At 40.0% G+C, this 22709-nt stretch overlaps 1 protein-coding gene across 3 annotated transcripts; it reads right to left on the bottom strand.

The window, feature by feature from the left end:
* Positions 1 to 676: 676 nt before the first annotated feature.
* LOC104601100 (uncharacterized) lies at positions 677 to 21220 on the bottom strand. 3 transcript variants are annotated; one of them, XM_088897283.1, is made up of 16 exons: positions 20969 to 21196; positions 20718 to 20807; positions 20401 to 20523; positions 20129 to 20296; positions 19954 to 20040; positions 19675 to 19814; positions 17745 to 17801; positions 16885 to 17559; positions 16680 to 16805; positions 16350 to 16562; positions 16047 to 16193; positions 4125 to 4325; positions 2988 to 4012; positions 2609 to 2682; positions 2363 to 2479; positions 677 to 1133 (listed from the first exon to the last, which is right to left on the bottom strand). In XM_088897283.1, the coding sequence occupies exons 1-13, from the start codon at positions 20987 to 20989 to the stop codon at positions 3502 to 3504; spliced, it is 2559 nt and encodes an 852-aa protein (XP_088753409.1). In that variant the 5' UTR covers positions 20990 to 21196; the 3' UTR covers positions 677 to 1133; positions 2363 to 2479; positions 2609 to 2682; positions 2988 to 3501. The 3 variants fall into 3 exon arrangements, with proteins under 3 accessions (XP_088753409.1, XP_088753408.1, XP_088753410.1); XM_088897282.1 differs by lacking the exon at positions 677 to 1133 and having other exon boundaries at positions 2240 to 2479; XM_088897284.1 differs by lacking the exons at positions 677 to 1133; positions 4125 to 4325 and having other exon boundaries at positions 2240 to 2479; positions 2988 to 3068; positions 20969 to 21220.
* Positions 21221 to 22709: the final 1489 nt, after the last annotated feature.

Here is a 22709-nt window from a genome sequence, read left to right as displayed (position 1 = left end):
GTGGCTTCCAAGTTGCATGCAAAACGCCGGTACCTCAAAATCAGTTTTCCTCATCTTTTCAACAGTAAGCTGCATAGCATAAATCACAATTTGTAAAAGGCAGAAGACCTAGCACGTCAACTTCTGCTTGGTGGACCTCACTCCTTGCTTTTTTTCATTGATATGCCGATTGATATTTATCCATAAAGGCCTTCCCATCAGCGTGACACCATATAAATAATGGTAAAAGAAAGCCTTGGCTAACATATATCGGCCACAGGTCTATTTAACTTTGATAAATCCACTCTAATTTTGCTTCAATTATGTGTCAAATAATGGGTAATAAAACCCTTAAACCTCCCTGGGCTTTCTAAAACGGCCTTAAACTTCTCGGGCTTTTTGGGATAAAGTGTTAACCCCCTCACTAACTTCATTACCATTAGAAATCCAACCAACAGCAACCGCTAATGTCATGCATTTTACTATATTATAATGCCAATTTTGCCCTTATGTAAAATCATCAAATGTTTGATGACCAAAATACCCTTAAATCTTTAACTAAAAGGTACCCTAAAATCCTTAACAAAAACATATTTACATGTATTAACAGTTCAAGGGTAAAGTTGGAATTAGAAAAAATCTACTACCTTAATTGGAGGAATTAGTATGGACAGAAGACATTTAATATCTTTTTCCATTTGAAAGTACCTGAGAGGGTCTATAAGTCCCTTTATCCCCAAAAGACGGAAGGTTTGGGGGCAGGTCAAACTGTCAAAGTTAAGAAGAGGTTTGAGGGATTTACAGTTACCATCTAGAGTTCAATAGTAACCCTTACCAAAGCTGTGACTGGTGCCATCCCTCAACTCCTCGGATGTTTTTAACTTCTCACAAAAAAAAAAAAAAAGAATCTGGAGATTAATAAAATTCAAGAGTCTAACCTACCTCAAATTACATACTAAAAAAATATGTAAATAATTGAATCCAGATATACCCCATGTCATCCAAATACCCAAATAACATCCAAACTAAAAACCATTTTACAACATTATTGCCAAAACTACTGAAATTCCACGAACTCCACTCTTGCCACTCCAACTGAACTAGATTCAGTCAATCAATGACTAAACACCTCTGTAAAAACTAAGCACCGCCACCTGGGATACACATTATACATCCATTAAATCAAATTTTGGCACCGACTCTCCTTCCCCCTAAAGATGTAGAAATCTAATGGGACAAAGAGATAAACTTTGCTAATACCAACCAGACAGTAAGGGACTCAAAACCAGGACCTCAGTTATAATATTTGCTGATGCCAACAGCCAACCAGTCCAAAATAGCAAACCAGTATCTCCCTTTAATTGCTTCTAATGAATAAAAACCCCCTCCATTCCATAAAAACCAAAATTGCAAAACATGAGTACTTCAAAATTAGTTTCATCAAGCAATACCCCATCAATAAGCAATCTTTTCATTGGATGGGGAAGACCGGGAAACAATAACTTAGCATCAAATCAGCATAAATTCCATCTTTACCACATCAAGATTAAACCCCATAGACTACCATGGTTGAAATTAAATTTGAGTTCAATTAGGGCACAAAACCAGAATTCCATTTATAGTTGGAAAATAAAATAAAGGCAAAGGCATCTCTCTACAGAAAAAACAGTTTAGGGGATCTCCCAGACACAGTGTTGTTAAGAACGAAGCAGACATAAAGACCAGAAAGCTCACAAAATCACTGGTTTACCAGGTTGACCAATATTATAATTGTCAGCCTGTCAAAAGACTCAAAACCACCCAAATTCAGGAACCAGAAGGCTCAATTTCCCCAAAATCTACCTCCATTTCACCAGACAATAACATATATTAATTGGGAGCAAATAGCACCAGAATTGGCCTTTCAGGGGCAGAAAGAACAACGCCATACCATACAAAGGGGATATTTGAGAACGACTGAAGTTGCTAAACTGAATGACTTATTGCTTTGCCAATAAATAATAATAAAATATTCAAGGGTATAGAAAGCTACCCAACTTCAGCTTCAGCCACTAAGGAGCACACAATCTCCTTAAAAACTTATTCACTAAAAGACAAAGCAATAAGCTTTTCAGTTCAGCCACTTCAGCTGTCCCAAGAAAGTCCAGAGTCCCAAATGCCAACTATATCCATGCTTTCTCCCAATCCCAAACTCTAGTGATCTCCAAGAGCCACCATAGCCACTTTCCTAACAAAACATACACTAACAGCAAATGCTAACTGAGAGGGTGACCCTTGTAATGAAATTTTCTTTTTATATGTTAAGCGTATAATCATTATAATTCTGATACAACCCACTGAATACTAATGTCAAACCATACAGGAGATTTTAGTGCATACATACATGGTGACGCCATCCAGAGACACTTGACAGCTGACATCAACAGCAAGACAGTATGAGTCGGGTGCCTATATCACCTTGATGAATTTTAAAAACAAAGTCCGCATAACAGCTCTCATGCTGCCAACCATAAAGAGGCTAAATCATCATACAATATAAAGAGATCAAGTATTTAGAAACAGAGTTTTAGCCAATAGAGTTTGGAGTCTTTCCTTCTAGAAGTCCAGAGAATCATGTATGATACTTCACCTGAATTGATGTTCAATAAGTGGTTCTGCACAAGGCCCTGCTCAACCAAGTCATCTAGTTGACAGTATTCTCATCTATCAATCAACCACAAAGCCAATTTAGTATAAACTTCATTTTAAACAAAGTGCCAAGACCTTTAGGTTTCATTGTTCTACATTCAGGCAATAAGATTTTATTTTATTTTATTGACCTTGTCAAATGGGGTATTATTGTTTTACCATCAACAGTACATAGATCTATATAACATAACATATAAATTAATGCCACTGAAAGCTTTAAGAAGCCACTGTGATAAACAACAAGATGGTTTCATATCCACCCAGTTAAGAACTACAAAAAAATAAAATCAAATTCCCATATAAGGGAAGGCAAATATTACCAGAAAATCTAGCAGCAAGGTCTGCACAAAGTTGCACATCAACAGAATAGCTCAGGAAATCCTCATTTTTCCAGTTTTCAGCTGCCACCAGTAAACACAGACTACATTAAACAGCTATGCTGTATAACAGAATCATTCCCACTTTAGAAAAACATAAGATTGCCATTAAATGATAGAAAATGCTCTTCAACAGAAAAATAAAAAGAAGAAAAAGAAAAACAGCTCAATGCATCAAGAGTAGCAAAAAGTAGAATTAGTTATTAATGCCCTTCTTTGCTCTTAATGATTCAAGAGCCTTTTTTCGCAACTCAATCTCAAGTCTTTTCTGCTCAGACTCTGAGTCTTCAGCATCATTCAGATGTGATTCCCTCCTTGCATCAACTTTCTCATCTGAACCATTGGCATTAGTCTGGTTTCTCTCAAAATCTGAAGGTGGAGTCACCATATCCACTGACTTGACTTTCATCTTGGCTGCTTTCCTTTCTTCCCTTCTATGGTGCCATTCTTCATGGCGTCAACGCCTCTCCTCTTTCTGTAATCTCCTTTCTTCTTTCCTTCTTTTCTTTGCCTCCTTCCTCTCATCAATTTGAGAATCATGATAATCATCCAAATTCAATTCATGCCTATCCACTCTCTTATGCTTTCTCCTTTCCATGTATTTGGATCTGTGCTTCTCATTTTCAGAATCAGAACCATAAGCACCAGCTTGGCTTTTCCTATCAACCTTTTTCCCCGATTTATGAACTTCTATTTTGTAAACTCGGTCACTTCCCTCGATATTGGTCAAATAAGAATGCTTCTTTTCATCAGCTGTTCGACCTTCTCTGAGACACCGTCTCTGTAACTCTTCATATGAAGAAGAATCTCTTTCATGTTCATACACAGATGGTTTTTTGTCCTGGGCATGCTCGATTATATAGCCTTCTCCCCTTAGCCTCCCTGGCCTATATTCAACTTCTTCCAACATTGGTGATGTCCACTGAATAGGGCTTTCAGGATGATCGGTCCAGACTGAAGCTTTCTCACTGCAGAAGAGTTTGATGTCATATGTCTACAGAACTTGTACATATAGATAGGTCTTTCCACAAATATCAGTAAATAAATGAAGAGAACAAAAAAACTGAAATGACTCTATACCTTTTTCTGTCCTTGTCTTTTCTCCTTGGCAGCATGTCATCTGGACGACTCCAACCTTCAACAGAACCACAGCTAGCTAATCTTTCAGGGGAATATTCTTCTTGCTGAAGAACCTTTGTAAGAGTTTTTTTCTGACCATCACTTATGGATGAATGCCTTGTTCTTTTTCGTGAGGAATCAAAAATGTTATTCCCATGATCCCTAAAATATTAGAAATCCAGCACCAATAAGAAAGAATAAAACAAAACTAATATAACTAAGAAGTCATCCTCATAACACATTACAGTTTAATTTCTGTATTTTATGTTGGCCATTTAAACTTCTTCCTTTTGTTATGGTAGCACCAAAATCCAGCTTCCTCCTTTTGCAACCAACCTACTACCAGCTTTGAGTCTCCTTCAACAATCAGCTTTGAAGGTAGGACGATGGAGACTGTAAACACCAGAGACTGTTAACACCGGAAACCTGCGACAAGTCCTAGATTACTACAAGGATGAGAAAGTCAATAGAAATCGGTTCAAAATCCTTTGAGTTTGACACAACCTTTCAAACAAGATGATTTTATAATGCTAACTGAGAGAGGAAAGGGTGATTGGTCGAGAATATCCCTGAAAGCAGAGGAGACGACCTGGATGAGAGATTTCCTCCGAGAGGTGATTTCCACGCAAACAGGAATAGTTAAAGAGCGCAAACACGCTCACAGAGGGAAGGTGTTATTAATTCAACAAAGTGCAAATCGTTGGGGTAGATTCATCCATTTAAGTTGTTGGGAACTTGCCGAAAAACAAAGGTCAATCTGCATACCAGAAGAAGAAAAGAAGTCAGGTTGGAAGATTTTTTTCGAAGTGCTTGACTCTTTCACCCCTAAGATCGGACCTTCAGTTTCTGAAACCCCAGCTGCCTTCCCGTCACTGACAACCGGGCGGAGAAGAGTTGTGAAGGCTGGAGGTTCGGCCCATATCTCTATCACCACCCAAGAAAGACCTTTTGGATATTGGAAGAATGCGTTTGTGTACCAGAACAGACGAATTGGGTTGGAACGAAATCAAACTCGGTCTCTCGACAAATCTTCACACTCCGACCCTCATCCGTCTTCACCCCTTCTCCAGCAACAAAGTGGTGGGGTTCGCTCCTTTATAAAGACCTAGCCTTTGCTTGGGCTAGAATGGAGAATTTCTACATTTATGGCAATTGGGTGAAGCTAAACCATTGGTGGTCAACTGCAAACGCTGTCCCCTTAGATATACTCTTTGATGGATGGATCACCATTCATGGACTCCCGTTTCACTTGTGGAAGGAGGGTGTTTTTGAGCTGATCGGAAATCTGTAAGGAGGACTAGAAGAAGTTGATCCCAAAACAAAAGGCTTGTCTGAGTTGAGGGAGGCTCAACTGAAGGTGAAAAATCGAGGAATACACTCTATCCCTCGATCAATACCAATCCTCGATAGGAATGTCTAGTTTTTTGCTTTGGTCGTAGTGGAGAAGACAACCGAGTCAAATATCTGTTGACAGTTGTTTATGTATTCAGGTTTAGTATCATAAGGGTACTGTTGGAATTTCTCCTCTGTTTATATTGTTCGCCTGTACTAGTATAAATAATAAAATCATTCTTTCACCCCCTAAGTTCAAGAGGGCTTTCAGTCACTCGACTCACCTCTCTTCTCTCTTCTCCTCTCCTCTCTTCACTTGCTCTTGCCCAACATGGTATCAGAGCAAGTCGTCCAGGCCTGAAGGGTGATGTCAAACTAACTACTGTTGCATCCAGTGTTGTCTCTGAAATAGCCTTGTACAGCTGTACTCTTTTGGTTGCTGTTTCAATTTTTTTTTATTCAGATATCATGGGCAGTGAAGATTCAGCCACATCTGAAGCTTCCTCAATGCTGAATGGAATGGGTGGGGGTGACCTATCCTTTCCTATGGCTGTTGTCCCTCTTGATGGTTTAAATTACCTGGAGTGGTCAAGAGGGATCAAATTATACATCACTGCAAGGGGGAAGATAGGCTATATTAATGGGAGGATAAAAGAACCATCATCCGGGAGTGTTGAATATGATAGATGGAATCAGAAGAACAGTATTGTTATGTCCTGGCTCTTGGTTTCCATGCAACCTCAAATCAGGAAGAATTTCATGTGGGCTGAAACTGCGAATGAAATCTGGGAACAAGCAAAGTCTACATATTCAGAATTGCGACACTATGCCAAAATTTATCAACTGCAGGCAGCATCTTCTACTGGTAGACAGAGGGAGAGGTGTTTATCGGTCTATTACTCTAACTTAACATCTGTCTGGAAGGAGTTGGATCACTACCAGAGTGTGGATTGGAAGTGTGATGAGGATGCTAAGTACAAACAGCTTGTCTCCCAGCAAAGGGTGTTTGCATTCTTACATGGTCTGAATCCTATGTATGAATCTATCAGGGTTCAGATTCTCAGCTCTAAGGATCTCCCATCTGTTCAGGAAGTCTATGCTCTTGTACAGTCTGAAGAAAGCAGGAGAAATTTGATGAACAGCCCTGGTGGGGATGCTGTTGTGTTGGTTGCAAAAAGGGGGTGTATCTACTGGTGTGGGATCTTCTTCCCGGAAAGGAGATCTCCAGAAAAAAAACAGAAAAGGAAAAATTGTGGTGCACTCATTGCCAGAAACCCCGACACACCAAAGATACATGTTGGGATCTTCATGGGAAACCAAAATGGGCTCAAGATCTGACTAAGAAGCAAGGTTCAGAGGTGAATAAGAAGTACGGACAGCAAAATTCAAAGAAACATCACATGGCCAACATGGCTACTCGGGAGAATCAGCCCCCCATTTCTACTGTGACTCAGACACATCTCACTGAACCTGACCCGAGGGAGGACATTATGAATTCCTTCCGTGACCATTTAGAGCTCTATGGTAGAGCAATTCGTCAGATGGATGCTCCTCCCTCAACCTCATTTGCATCCACGTCAGGTAACCATGCCACTGCTTTCCATGTTGCTTCTCACACCCCTGACTCTCCATGGATCATTGATTCTGGAGCATCAAAACATATGACTGGTACGTCCTCTTACTTTCAAACCTATCACCCTCTTTCTGGAAGAGACAAGGTGAGACTAACCGATGGATCATACTCTTCCATAGATGGTCAAGGAACTCTCTCTCTTCCTCTTGGCCTTACCCTTTCTGATGTTCTTCGTGTTCCAAATTTTCCCATTAATTTGTTCTCTGTTAGTAGTGTTACTAATTCCTTGAATTGCTCAGTGACTTTTTTCCCTTCTCATTGTGCGATTCAAGATCTGGCCTCGGGGAGGACGATTGGTAGGGGTCGTATGGCTGATGGACTTTACATGCTAGAGAATAAGGCTGGTCTTCATGTTACAGAGTCTATGAGTCAGTCCTGTAAGAAAAAAGTCTATTTATGGCATTATCGTCTTGGTCATTTGTCTTTTGAGTCTTTGAAAGTTGTATTCCCAGAACTGTTTAAATCAATGTTTGTTTCTGATTTTTCTTGTCAAACGTGTCAGTTGAGTAAGCATTGTAGAACTCATTTTCTTCAAAGAAATAGTAAATCTGAATCTCCGTTTCACATTGTTCATTCTGATGTGTGGGGCCCTGTTACTTTACCATCTGAGAGTAGCTACAAGTATTTCATTACCCTCATTGATGATTATTCTAGATATACTTGGGTATACCCGATGCGAACCAAGGAAGAAGTACCAAAAATCATTCAAGATTTCCAGCGGATGGTCTTCACTCAATTTCAACCTGAAACCCAAATTTTTCAATCAGACAATGCAAAAGAATTTTTTCATAGTGACCTCACGGAATTTTTTGCTTCGCATGGTTCCCTTCACCGTAGCTCTTGTGCCCGCACACCACAACAAAATGGTGTGGCCGAACGGAAGAACCGTCATCTCCTTGAAGTGGCTCGGGGTTTACTACTTCATATGAATGTTCCCAAACGGTTTTGGCTTGAAGTTGTTCTTTGTTCCACTTACCTTATAAACCATATGCCCTCTCGTCGGTTAGAGTACAAAGCCCCACATCAACTTCTCTTTCCTAAGGCTCCCTTTCTTTCTATTCCTCCTCGTGTCTTTGGTTGCCTGTGTTTTGTCCAAAATCTGTCTCCCACCCGTGGGAAATTGGATTCTCGTGCTATCCCTTGCATATTTCTTGGTTACTCCTTCACTCAAAAGGGATACCGTTGTTTTGATCATGTTTCTCGTAAATTCTATGTCTCTATGGATGTTTCTTTCTTTGAATATGAACATTTCTATCATGTTTCTCCTCAGGAGGAGTGTAGGCATGAGGAGAAACTGGTTCAGCTTCCCTCTCTCCCTGACCCTCCACATTTTCGTGTTTTTTCTCGTCGTCGCAAAGGCCAACCAAATTCAAGAGCTGTAGAGAATCCGGAAGCTGTACCTCCAGTGCCACCAGACTCCTCGGGGGAGGATCATACTCACTCAAGTATTTTGGCTCCCAATGATGTTCTTGAATCTATTGAAAATGATTCCTCTACTGCTAATGATCTTGACCGTCCTATTGCTCACAGGAAGGGTGTTAGATTGTGCACCACTAAACATCCCATTTCCAACTTTGTCTCCTATGAGAACATTTCACCCTCATTCTGTGCTTTCCTTACCTCTATTGACAGTGTCCCTATCCCTAAGAATGTGGCAGAAGCTCTTTCAGTTCCTGAATGAACAAATGCCATGAGGGAAGAAATTAATGCCCTTCACAAAAATGGCACATGGGAACTTGTTGATCTTCCTAAGGGAAAGGTTCCAATTGGATGTAAATGGATGTTCACAGTCAAGCATAAGGCTGATGGAACAGTGGAAAGGTATAAAGCTTGCTTAGTGGCAAAGGGATTTACTCAAGTGTATAGAGTTGATTATGCAAAAACTTTTGCCCCCGTTGCCAAGATGAGTTCCATTAGAGTCCTTTTCTCTCTTGCGGCTAATCAGGATTGGGTTTTACACCAGCTGGACATCAAGAATGCATTCTTGAATGGTGACCTTGAAGAGGAAGTGTACATGATTCAACCTCCTAGTTTTCTAGCCCAAGGCAATGAACAGGAAGTGTGCAAGTTGAAGAAGTCCTTATACGGGCTGAAACAATCACCAAGAGCTTGGTTCAGCAGATTCCATGTGATAGTTCAGCAGAAAGGATACAGGCAATGTCAATCAGATCACACACTGCTTGTGAAAAAAGGAGAAGGTAAAATTGCTGCTCTAATTGTATATGTGGATGACATAATTGTTACTTGTGCTTGGGATGATGAAATTCAGAAATTGAAACTTTTTCTTGCCACTCAGTTTGAAGTGAAGGATCTAGGACCTGCCAGATACTTCCTTGGAATTGAAGTCGCCCGATCAAAGAAGGGTATCTTCATTTCTCAAAGGAAATATGTCCTAGATTTACTTCGGGACACTGGGAAGATGGGGGTGAAGCCAATTGACTCTCCCATTGACCCCAACCATAAATTAGGTGACAACTGTGGTGAATCTCTCAAGGATGTGAAACAGTTTCAGAGGCTTGTAGGGAGATTGTTATACCTTTCTATGACTCGCCCAAACATTACATATGTTGTTGGTGCCCTCAGTCAGTTCATGCATGCTCCTAGGTCTTCTCATCTTGAAGCAGCAGAGAGAATCCTCTGATATCTAAAGAAGTATCCGGGTACTGGTTTGTTATTTCAAAAGCACGGACATTTGAAAGTTGAAGTTTATACAGATGCAGATTGGGTTGGATCCCAAAGTGACAGAAAGTCTACCAGTGGCTACTGCACCTTTATAGGAGGGAACTTTGTTACATGGAGGAGTAAAAAGCAAAATGTGGTGGCTAGATCCAGTGCTATCGTGCTATGGCCCACGAGGTCGCTGAAGGCATGTGGATAAAGAATTTGTTGGGGGAGTTGGGTTTCCCAGTGACCAAACCTATAACTCTATTTTGTGATAACAAAGCAGCTATAAGCATTGCTGCCAATCCAGTGCTACATGATAGAACAAAGCACATCGAAGTTGACAAGCATTTTATCAGAGAGAAAGTTATCACAGGCGAAGTATGTACCCCCTATGTCACTTCTAAGAACCAGCTTGCAAACATCTTTACAAAGGGTTTAAACCTTTTCAGACATCATGATCTTTGTGACAAGTTGGGCATGATTGATATCTATGCTCCAACTTGAGGGGGAGTGTTGACAGTTGTTTATGTATTCAGGTTTAGTACCATAAGGGTACTGTTGGAATTTCTCCTCTGTTTATATTGTTCGACTGTACTAGTATAAATAATAAAATCATTCTTTCGCCCCCTAAGTTCAAGAGGGCTTTCAGTCACTCGACTCACCTCTCTTCTCTCTTCTCCTCTCCTCTCTTCACTTGCTCTTGCCCAACAATATCAAACTCGTTGAGTCATCTCGGAGCAACGGTACACAAACACGTGGGAGTTCTATGGCCCTCGATCAACCAGGAGATGGGGCAGGTCGGTCAAGTGCAAAGGAAGGAAAACCTGTGGCGGGTTTTGAAGAGATGGGCAAAGTCAAGAATAGGTGGGCTTTTGCTCTACCGAGAAATAGAAAGAGAGAGGAAGCAAAAAAGAGTAGCTCAAAGAGCCGGATTAGGAAGCCTTTTCAAATTTTAAAAGGAGCCTCGACTCGGAAGTTCATCTCAGAGAAAGAGGTGTTTCTTTCGAGTTCGGGTGAGCCACATCAGCACAAAGATGATCCGACTAAGAATCCTAGCCTTGTCTCGAGCCGAACCCACCTCTCCCAAGATGTTCGCATGCGTCAAGGTACTCACACGCATAGCCTCTTTTCGACTCCCACTTACAACGGATGGGACTTCCCTGAAACCCCCTCCAAGCTCAAAATCTCACCGGAAAGAAGTCTTCCATTCACCGACACTCGAGTACCCATCGTCAAGCTACTCCGGAGAAGTAGAAGAGTCGAACTCAGATGAAGGTATGAGCTTCTACAAGACGGAGACAAAGGTCGACCCATAGGAAGTAGCTTTTCTAGAGCCAAAGCTCTCCTTGACGGAGGAAAGGAGTGAGGTGCGTCAATTTGTTGGAAGAAGTCTGTTTAGCTGATCCGGAGTACGGGATTCAGTTGCTTAGTTACAAAAGCCCTGAGGACGGAGGAGGAAGAAACTCACCGCACTCTTTGAACACAACCTCATCCAGATCTTGCTCTCCTTCAAACCTCTGCTTTCCTTGCTCTTCTTCAAACCTCGAATCTACTCATCTTTTTAATCATTGTAGCTTTCCTCCTCACTGTAGCCATTTGTTTCCTTGTGGTCCAAGTTTAGGCGACCGACAATTCCAACCGTTGGACAATCCCAGTATTCACGACCACAGTTCTGGTTCAAAGGAAACTTCGTTGGTCAAAGCAAGGGCTAAAGTTACAGCAAGCCAAGAAAAGGAAAAACAGAAAGTAACTGAAGTTATAGAGATGGCAGGGAAACTAGAAATTCACTGTAGTGGAACAGTGGGATCTCGAGCTTGGAAAGAAAGAACACAAAGGAAGTTTGTGAGCCTAAGGAAGTAAACGACTTAAAGCAAGGAAAAAACACAATAGGGAATTAAAGCGTCTACAATGGGGGATAGTGGGCCAGAATGCGGATAGCAAAGGGGAAGAGAGTAGAAGATTAAGTAAGGGAAAGCCAGCTAGAGTAAACTACTAAAGATACTGAGTTGGAATGCCAGGGGGTTGGGTGGTGATGTCAAGTGAAGCATAGTGAAAGACATGTTGAGAAGAGAGAATCCTGACATAATTCTCTTGCAAGAAACAAAAAAAGAATCTATGGACAGGAGATTGGTAAAATCAATTTAGGGAACAAGAGGCAGAAATTGGGCAGCCCTTCCAACCACAGGCACCTCAGGAAGAATTATCATAATGTGGAGAGAAGATGTAGTGTCTGGAGTAGAAGTAAACAAAGGTGATTTCACGATTTCATTCCTGTTCAATAACAAGGAAGAGGATTTCACCTGGATCCTAACTACAGTTTATGGTCCAAACACCCCCCTCAAAGAGGAATCAGTTTTGGGAGGAGTTGGATTCCCTTCATGAACAGGCAAACATCCCCTGGGTTGTGGGTGGGGATTTCAATGTCACTAGATTCAGTTATGAGCACACTCGAACGGGAAAAGAGTAAACAAAAGTACGAGAGAATTCTCCAAATTCATTTCTAGACACAAGTTGCATGATCTTCCCCTTAGAAATGGTAGTTTCACCTGGTCCAACATGCAAGAGAATGCTCTAAGGTGTAGGCTAGACAGATTTCTAATATCACCAGAATGGGAAGATCTCTATCCATTGATCCATCAAGAGATCAGGCCCTGATGCATCTCTGATCATTGGCCAATTGCACTTACTACAAATCTAAAGCATCGGGGAAAAACCCCTTTTAGATTGGAAAAATTCTGGATCGAGCACAAAGATTTTTCCAAGAAGATGGAAACCTGGTAGGAGGAATGCAAAGTGGAAGGCTGGTCAAGTTACAGATTTCTAGAAAAGCTAAAGTATGTGAAACAGTGAAAAGGAATCTAAAAAGGTGGGGGAAAGAGGAATTTAAAGCATTCAAGGAAGAGAAATACTCTTGCTATCAAAATTAGATGACCTGGACCAAAAGGAGCAAACCCGCCAATTAGAGGATAGTGGAAGAAGAAAGAGAACCATCTTAAGACAAGAATGGGAAAAGGTGGTAAGGCGTGAAGAAGTGTATTGGAGACAAAGATCAAGGATCAGATGGCTGAAAGAGGGAGATAAAAATTCCAAATTCTTTCACATATATGCTTCTAAAAGGAGGAAAAGGAATCACATCTCAAAAATAAAAATCAAGCAAAAAGAGACGAAGGACCCCGAAGAAATCTCTGAAGCCTTTGTAAGTTTTTCAAAGATCTCTATTCAAAGACCGAAAATAGAAACTCTCATCTAAGTTCTTGGGAAGGCTCAAAAATTTCAAAGATAAGTAAAATCTGGTTAGAAAGGGAATTTCAAGAACAAGAAGTGATGGAAGCACTCTTCAATATGGACGGTGATAGGGCACCAGGGCCAAATGGATTTCCTCCTTTTTTCTATCAAATTTGTTGGAATACCATTAAACAAGATCTGCTAGAGGTGTTTAAAGACTTTTACCACTCGGCCATAGTAAATAAGGGAAATAACTCCAACTTCATATGTCTGATTCCAAAAACGCAAGGCACTCCTGAAGTGAAAGATTTCAGACCTATCAGTTTAGTTGGAAGTGTTTACAAAATTCTAGCAAAGGTGTTGGCTAGAAAATTGAAGGAAATTCTAGGTGAGATCATTTCACCTAATCAATTTGCATTTGTAAAAGGGCGGCAAATTGTTGATAGCATTCTGATAGTAAACGAATGCATGGAAGAGAGGAAAATGAATGGCAAGCTAGGGGTGATTGTGAAGCTAGACTTGGAAAAAGCATACGACAAAGTGGATTGGGAATGTCTACTAGAAGGTTTGGAAGAAGATGGATTCAATGGGTGGAGGGATGCGTTAAATCCACGTGGTTCTTAGTTCTGATCAATGGGCAACCTAAAGGCTATTTCAAGGCTATTAGGGGATTAAGGCAAGGATGTCCCCTCTCCCTCTTACTCTTCACTCTCATAATGGAAATTTTTAGCCAATTGGTGAAGAAGGCAAATCTGTTAGGGTTGGTGAGGGGTTTCGAAGTTGGAAGAGATTCAATTCAGATGACACACCTTCAATTTGCAAATGACATTATGATGTTTTTAGAGGCTGAAGAAGCCAATGTTGTCAACTTGAAAAGGATCATAATCTGTTTTGAATGGATTTTGGGGCTCCATGTTAACTTCTCTAAGAGCAATATTGTTGGGCTGAATGTAGCAAATGTTCAGTCCCTAAGCAATTTTAAGGAAATTCTTGGCTGCAAAACCGAAAGCCTTCCTTTCTCCTATCTTGGAATGCCCCTTGGAGGAAACCCAAAGACTCAAAATTTTTGGGATCCAGTAATAGAAAAATGTGAAAAAAGCTGGCCACGTGGAAAAGAGACTACTTATCCAAAGGCAAGAAACTCACCCTAATCAAAGCTTCTTTGGCAAACTTTCCCACATACTATTTCTCATCCTTTCGAATGCCAAACAAAATTGTCAATCAACTGGAAAGGCTTCAAAGAAATTTTCTTTGAGAGGGAAGTGGGGAAAAGGGACCCCATCTCCTGAATTGGTCCCAGGTGTGCAATTCTAAGGAGGAAAGGTGATTTGGGAATAGGTCATTTAAGAGAAAAAAACACAGTTCTTCTAAATAAATGGTTGTGGAGATTTCCTCAGGAATCGAATGCCCTTTGGACCGAGATCGTCAGTAACAAGTACGGGAAACATGCAAACGGTTGGGATTGCAAGTTGCACTTGAACCGGATCAAGGACATAAACCCTTGGAAAGGTATACTCTCAACCTACCAAAATTCCATCTCCTTTATCAGGTACAAAGTGGGAAATGGGGATAAAATAAAATTCTGGACTGATGTTTGGTGGGATGACTTTACCTTGGTTGAATCCTTTCCTCGCCTCTATAGCCTTACCCGAAACAAATAAGCTCCCATCTCCCTTGTCCTATCCTCACATCACTCCCAGTACAACTGGAACCTAGACTTTAGAAGACCTCTGAGAGAAAATGAACTTAAGGAAATATCTAGATTCCTTTACACTCTCAGAGAAGTGTACATTTCCCCAAACACCCCTGACACTCGAGTCTGGACCCTACAAGGCTACACCCAGCAAGTAAGTTCTCAACCAAGTCCTACTTCAGCGCTCTAATCAAGAAAGATCAGTTAACTAAACTTTTCCTATTTAAGACAGTCTGGTGCACTCACATTCCCTCCAGAGTTTGCTTTTTTGCGTGGGAAGCCAGTCTAAAGAAGATCAACACTTTGGATCTTCTCCAGAAAAAGAACCAAGGAAAGTCCTATCTATCCCCTCATGCTTGTTGTTTGTGTTTAAAATCCAGAGAATCAGCAATCACATTCTGAACCACTGTGAGGAAACCTGAAAATTTTGGAATTTCTTTCTCAATTTTTTTCAACTTTAGTTGGACATTCCCCGAACATGTGATAGGCTGCCTCAGACAATGGACAGCAAGAAGGTTAAGTAAAAGAGGAAGGATTCTGTGGATTTCCGTAGCACATGCCATCTTATGGAGCATCTGGGAAGAAAGAAATAACCGAATCTTCAACAACAGAGAAAGAAACTTTGAGCTTTTGTCTATCATTTCTCATAGAATTTTCATTTGGACCTCCAACTCAGAGCATTTTAAAGGGGTTCCACTTTCTGACCTCCAAAGAAATGTTGCAGAATTTCTGTCCTCCAAACACCAACCCTTAATCCTCCCTACCCCACATTCTTCTGTGGCGGAAGGGGAGATAACCTTGTACTTCGATGGAAGTGCGTTTGGAAACCCAGGTGCAGCAGGAATCAGTGGAATTTTCAGAAGAGATGACACAGTTATTTGGGCTTTCAGCGGACCAATAGGGATAGCTTCTTCAACAAAGGCTGAAATTATGGCAGCACTAACTGGAATCAGGATTGCGAGAGATTTGGATTTTCAGAACATCACCATAAAAGGAGATTCAGCAAATACAATCAGATGGCTAGCTGACTATGGCAGTGGGCCATGGGCTTTAGCTCATTTTTTGACTGAAGCAAGGGATATCCTTCTCAACCTAAATGCACAGCTGGGTTGGATCCCTAGGGAGCTAAACACTAATGCAGATGGTCTAGCAAAAGCTGGTGCTCACAGGAATGTCTTGTTTAGCGATATTCTCTTCCTACTTAACTCTTGAGTTGTAATTTCTGTATGCATCTTCTTATGTACCCTCTATTTCATCAATAAAGTTACCATCTTTTTCAAAAAAATAATAATAACTAAGAAGTCAAAATTGACAGAACAGTCAATGTTGATCCTACCTGTAGAGAATAAGTTCCTCCTCACTTGCTCCTGAATTGTCATGATGAATAATATGACCTCTTAGTTGCTTGACAGGACTTGGCTGGTCATGGTGGTGTAATTGTTCTCTTGTTTGCCTAACAGGACTGTCAGATGCATTGGATATCCTTGAGAAGTACATAAAATGTTAGCATTTTTTTATCAGTACATAAAATGTTAGCATTTTTTTTATCAGTACATAAAATGTTAGCATATCAAAGTCAGGAAAGAAGAGCATAAACATTATGACATTTTAATGCAGTACCATGCTACAGAGTACAAACCTATCTTCGCTGGGATTCATTCTCTGTGGATTTGGTGAAGTTTCTGATGGACTTCGAGACATTTCTTGTGATGGTGACAATAAAGACATTTTCTGATGGGCCTTGCTTTGATAAATTGGATGCCCAGTGCATGCCTGATCAGACTGATCAACCTCATCTCTCTCAGGGGTATGATGAACAGGAGACATTTTCTCACGGGTCCTATATGGAGGACTACATGTAACGGCAAAGTATGACTTAGGCAAACCATGTTCTAAAACAACACCATGGGATCTAAAGTGAAAACAGAAGCCTATTTGACTTGCTCAAAGAAAAAAGAAAAAAAACTACCTTTGAGATTCAGAACCCTCGTGGTATTTTCTGTTATCCATTCCATTAATGGAGAGGTCATGATCCCTACTCAAGCTCCTTCGGCTTCGGTATGCAGGACTGTAACTTCTATAAGGACTATGACTCCTGTAAATAGATTATTAGATTAAAAACCAATAGTTTTATTATAAAATGAAAAGTATAGAGCAAATTGAAGGTCAAATACCTATTTCCTTGTCTAGAGGATCGTTTTCTGTGTCTTGGGGACCTAGGAAGAGGTGACTTCCTTATCAGTGGTGGAGACCAATACTGAGGCAATGGTGACCTCCACCGGCGAGATGGAGACCTATGCCGGGAAGGTGTTCGTGACCGCCTGCAGATGGGAGACCTCCATCTCAGAGGAGATCTATGTCGTATAGGTGATGGAGATCTTCGGCGCAAGCGAGGTGGGGATCGATGCCTAAAAGGAGATGATTTGTATCTTACAGGAGATGGAGATCTACGTCGCACAGGAGATGGAGATCTGTGTTGCATAGGAGATGGATGTTTCCATCGCACAAGAGATGGAGATCTATGCCGTACAGGCACTGGAGATTTGTGCTGCATGGGTGACGAGGAGGGAGATCTGCGTCGCACAGGCACTGGAGATTTGTGCCGCACAGGCGACGAGGAAGGAGATCTGTGTCGCACAGGCAATGGGGAGGACATCCTATGCTGCACAAGAGAGGGTGATTTGTGCTGTAAATGAGATCTCCTTAGAGGAGACCTGGATCTTCTTGGTGAATGTCTGCATCGAGGAGAAATAGAATGTCTTTGTGGTGACCGATACCCCCTATCAGGAGAAATAGAGTGCCTTCTCAATTGAGGTGATCCAGACATGCTTCTTGATTTGTACCTATCACTAAGACAGGTAAAACATATAGGTCAACTAAAATAACAGAAGTTGAAAACACACACAGTGTAGTAGGTACTAAGGCTCTAAAGTTGTCATGCTCATGCAAAAGCACAAGAATTACACAAAAACACCTGGCCAACAAAAGTTGTTTAAAGCTAAAATATTCAGACAAATTTATTGTTAAAACATACCCTGAGTGGTTCCTGGAATTGGAAAGTGACCTACTGATTGACCTGGAACGTAGGCTCCTGGGAAGCAACAAAGAGAAGAGTAGATACATTAAATGCAAGAGAAGAGTAGATACCGATGAGATGAAGAGGAGCAATCAACTGAATGTGGAGACTTAGAGACCCTGTAAAGCAAATGGAAAAGTTGTTTTTTCTTTTTGTTTTGGAACATCAAAAACATGATAAAAAGCATTTACCATATTCCATTTTCCTACATACTGCAAAAAATACTTAAAAATATGTTAGATTTACTGAGAATATGAACCGAGATGTCATTGCAAAGAAGTAAACCCAGAAGATTGCATGCAACAGTGCATCAAGGCACAGAGAGGGAAATCCAAGGTTGCAGGTTTCAATTCACAAAACGGAAAACAGGAAGACCTATAACAAAACTGGGCATTCATATGCTGCATGCTACACATTACAAAATCATAAATTGCATATATATGTAGAAATATATCACATAATGGATAATCAACTCTAACTAATTTGCAAAATCAGAACAAGAGGACATGCACATAACCCAATAGGGTGTGAGGGATCAATTGTCAACACAACGCCATTGACAATGCTGTGCAAGTGCTTCAAAACAGAGACTATCTTGATAAGAAATTAAAATAAGAAAAAGAAAAAAGGCAATATATCCTTTCTTATCACCTAGGAATATTAGTACCATGTAATTAAAAGAAGCAAAAGAAAGAAGAGTATGATTTGACTCAGTAACATACTGAGCCAAGCACTTCATGAATAAATATCAAAAGATATAAAATATTTGTAACATGAGGAAAACAATTAGGTTAGCATGTCACTGCAAGGAGAATAACAATGCTAGAAGAAACCTCATCAAGTGAATACATTCTATTACATGTGAACTTTGGACTTTGAAGCACTATAACACTACCCATCTTGAGGAGGAGAGCCAGAAATATTACAATCTATGAAGTTCTTCCAATAAGGCATCAACTATCTAAAATAACAAATTTAAATTCAGTAGCATACTCGCATCACCAATGATGACCATGCATGGATTTTCACTGTTGTCCACTTTTTATAGATCCATTATTAAAAGGATATTCAATTGTCCATGAGACACACATCCTTTAGACAAGGCACCTCAATATATGAGGCATGTCCTGACAAGTGTCATGACAATGAGTTGACCAATGTCCACAAATGAACTGGCAAATCCACATGTCCACGACTACAAGTTGACTAATGTCCAACTCTACAAAAATGTGTAGGACTCAGCTACAGTGCAAATCAGGTGAACTTATCAAAATGCTGCTGCATAAATTCTCCAAAGTTGTGAACCCTTACTTTAAATACCTCTATATGATAGTAGTCCAACCATTAAACTATCACATAGGGGACACTAGTATTTTTATTTTCCCAAGTTACGCATAATTTAACACCCATTGCTTATTGGATCCTTTCCAGTTAACATTGGAATTAGGTGAACAATGAAAAGGAACTAGTCAGTCCATATGGCATATAGGCAAAGGTTGTGAGCTTAACTTGTCAAATGCAAATTGTAAATTAACTATGTTTTTTTTGGTAAGTGTAATTTAACTATGTCATACTTATATAATTTATGAATTTTAAGAGTAATATTAAAAACCATAATATTAATACATATATATATAATAAAATATAATTTATGTGAGTCATGTCTGGGAATTATACTTTTTCGGGTTCACCAAGTTAGACCCTTGGACACGTGTCAGATTCCAAACCCCATGTCCATGTCCATGCAACACAGAATTTATCATTAATAAATGAAAAGTGACAAAAGAAACACAGGCCAATCCATCTGCAAATGAAGCTCAAGTAGTTACTGTGTGAAAGGAAATCCTGCAAAGATAAAATAAGAGAAGTAGATGGTGTCAGTTCTAACCTGTCATTTCCTCTTGAGCCTTTCCTCTCCTCAGCTTCCTTTTCTTCATCAGGGTGAGCACTGGGAGCTCTCGACTGTGAATACCTCAAGATTGGGTCAGACGCAACATTAGTTTCCTTGGAGACATCAACCTCGCCATCCTACAGTAGTTTGAGGTAAAGAACGATATGAACCCAAATAATTGCAGAAGCACGCTGAATGGCAGAACAAACATAAAGAAAGTCAAAACCAAAAACCCCAGTTCCAGAATAGATAACTCTGGCATAGATGAATTATTACCATCTTCTTCAGCTTCTCTTGGTCAAGCTCTCTTCCCTCTTTCTCTTTCTTCTTCTGAATTTCAAGTTTAATCCGGTCTGCCTCAACCTATGATAACCATAGCAACAATTAACAGAAAAGCAACAATAATACCACAAAATAAGAACTAAAAGCAATAATCTATATGAATTTAAACCTTCTTCTTCCTAGTTTCCTCTTCCTTAGCATCCAAAAACTGTTGAGGAACACCGCTTGCATTCTTCTGGGCACTAAGCAGGAGAGTCCAAAGCTCTTTCATGAACTTCCCAGTATTTTTCTCCATGAACCCAGTAAGATGGATCTGAACCTCCTTCCCATTAACGTCCTGCAAGTAAAAGAAAGCACAATCCAAGCTCATTTTCGATATCAAAAAAACTATAAAAAGGAGCAATAACTTTTACAGAAAAAAAGAAAGAATATCAAGATTACTTTTCCATCTAGAAGTCCATATATGAGATTGATTAGAACTTCATCTTCGAACCCGAGAAGCTTGGTCACCCTATTAGCAATCCAAGGTCTGATGACATCCATCTTTACCTTCGTCATGTCCACCTAAAAACATAATTTCGATGATAATAAATTACCAATAGATTGTTGTTAGCCTTATCATCATTGTTTCCGTACGAAACAACTAGTTTCAATTAAAAAATTAAAACTTATCGGATCCTACTAAACCCTAGCTTTCAGAACTGTAAATAATCCTAGCGAAACTGACAATGAAAACAAAATAAGTGATAAGTGCGAACCAGATGATCCAATTCAGGTGCGAACTTCTGAGTTTTCAAAAGCTTCGCCTGTTTGTTCGAGAATCGAGTGTCTTGGTCGGCAGAAGTACCCTAATAAATCAAATCGAATAAAAGTCCAGCAGGAATCTCATTATGGAATGAAGCAGAATTTTAAAGAAATGCATAAAATCGATAAGCTCGGATGTAGAAAAAATGCAAATAAATACAGGGTCAAAATTTTATTCAAGAAAAGAAATGAAAGGAAATTTTACCCGGAAGAACCCGCCCGACATCTTCTATGGATTTGATCGAGGCCTGTAAATGTTGTTGTGAGAGGAGGATCAATTCAATGAGTTAGGAGGCCAGCGAAGATTTGTGAAAAGTGGAAGACGACAGCAAACGAAGCGAATCAATCCTGGCCTGCCTGTCTCCCTACTTGTATTTGGCCTTGCATGCGAGCCCGGATCTACGCAAACTCGCAAAGCGTGCGAAAACGATCAATGTACATCAGCCGCATATCAGGAATATCTCCCTACTCGTATAGAGATGATCCCGATGTGCGGCTGGATACGGGATACCTTACTCTCGGCATGTTCGCGTGCTTCTTTCTTTCGGTAAATAACTTTTCCGTCTGCTAGAGCTGGGAGAATCTTGAAAACAAAAATTGCACGGCATCGAACCACACAAGGATAATAATAAATAGGGAAAATCTATCATGGTACCCGAAGAGCTTTTTTTTCCCCCCGGTACCCGAGAGCTCAGAACAACTAAAAGCACCCCGTTAATTTTGATGAATACCATCTGATTGGTCACCCTTTATATCAAGATTTTAAAATCCCACCTGCAAATGGAATCGCTGCCATCGATTCTTGGGTTAGTGGTTTGATCATTCGGGTCAGGTCGTTTGATTATATTGGAATATTAGGGCATATATTCATTATTTTGTTACTTTAATGAGAAAAAGAAAATTTGTGACACACATGTGGTTGACGGTTTAGAAAGAAAGAAGGAAAGAAAGAAAAAACAAAAAAAAGGAAGGAAAAAAAAAAAGAAGATGAAAAAGGAAGAAAAAGGAAGGAAATGAATGAAATAATGGAGGAGGTCTCACATTCACCAATGATGACAATGGTGATAGTGACAGCAACCATTTGTATATGTCTCATCTCAGATTTGGGAACTAAGATCTCAAATATGTGATATGAGATTTGATCTCCCCGCTCCAATCTTGCATTTTTGTCATCTCTCTCGCTCTCTCTCTCTTGTCTCAATCTCTTCTATCTTATTAAACTACGAACTGTATATGGGTCAAACAGGTCAATGGTTCAACCATGGGGTTAACGGTGCTTTGACCAAATCGACAGTTTTTGGCCCATGAACAAAGTTAAGGGTGAAACAAAACCGGTTATCTAGACGGTTTCAGGGCCAAACGGTTTGACCGTCTAGGGCAACAACAATTCAAAAACGTTGTGTGATACTAGTTGATTTGTTATAAAATTTTCAATGTCATGTCTTTTTGGGTGTTACAATCGAATCCTTTTATCTCTTGTATATATCTATACTATTATACTATTAAGGCTTCATTTACATCTTGACAAGTCATTTATTTGGGCAAATGTACTTATTTAGGCAAGTGCTTCTTGGAAGACACTTATCAAATAAGTGTACTTACCAATATTATTTTATTCCCTAGGTAAAATTGTATAATGATAATTTTATCCAAAAAAAAGTGACATTATTGAAGGGACAATATTGTCCCATCATATTAGCAAATTTTTGTGCTGATGGGTAAGTGATTTACCTAAGTCTTATGAGGGTATTAGTTGCCCAGGTAAATAAGTCATTCAGGAATCATTCTTTTTTGCAAGACCCACTAATACCAAAATATGAACTCAGGTTTTTTTCCATGGGACCCACCAACTTATCCACCCCCACAATGAAAAGTGTGGAACTTTTGTTTAACTAAAATACTCCAAATTTTGAATTTGGTCCCTTTCTAATTGCAAGGATAGAAAT

Source organism: Nelumbo nucifera, chromosome 2, assembly GCF_055504915.1.
Source record: "Nelumbo nucifera cultivar China Antique chromosome 2, China Antique-T2T, whole genome shotgun sequence".
Lineage (NCBI taxonomy): Eukaryota > Viridiplantae > Streptophyta > Magnoliopsida > Proteales > Nelumbonaceae > Nelumbo > Nelumbo nucifera.
Note: the sequence above shows the minus strand (reverse complement) of the source record. Positions and strands in the feature narration are given on the sequence as shown.

Excerpts from the sequence above, each read along its gene's own strand:
- LOC104601100 (XM_088897283.1), bottom strand. The coding sequence starts at position 20,989 with ATGTCGGGCGGGTTCTTCCGG. Across the intron at positions 4,326-16,046 it reads GAGGAACTTATTCTCTACAG|GGATCATGGGAATAACATTT; the intron begins GTAGGATCAACA and ends CTAATATTTTAG. Across the intron at positions 4,013-4,124 it reads AAAGACAAGGACAGAAAAAG|TGAGAAAGCTTCAGTCTGGA; the intron begins GTATAGAGTCAT and ends ACTCTTCTGCAG.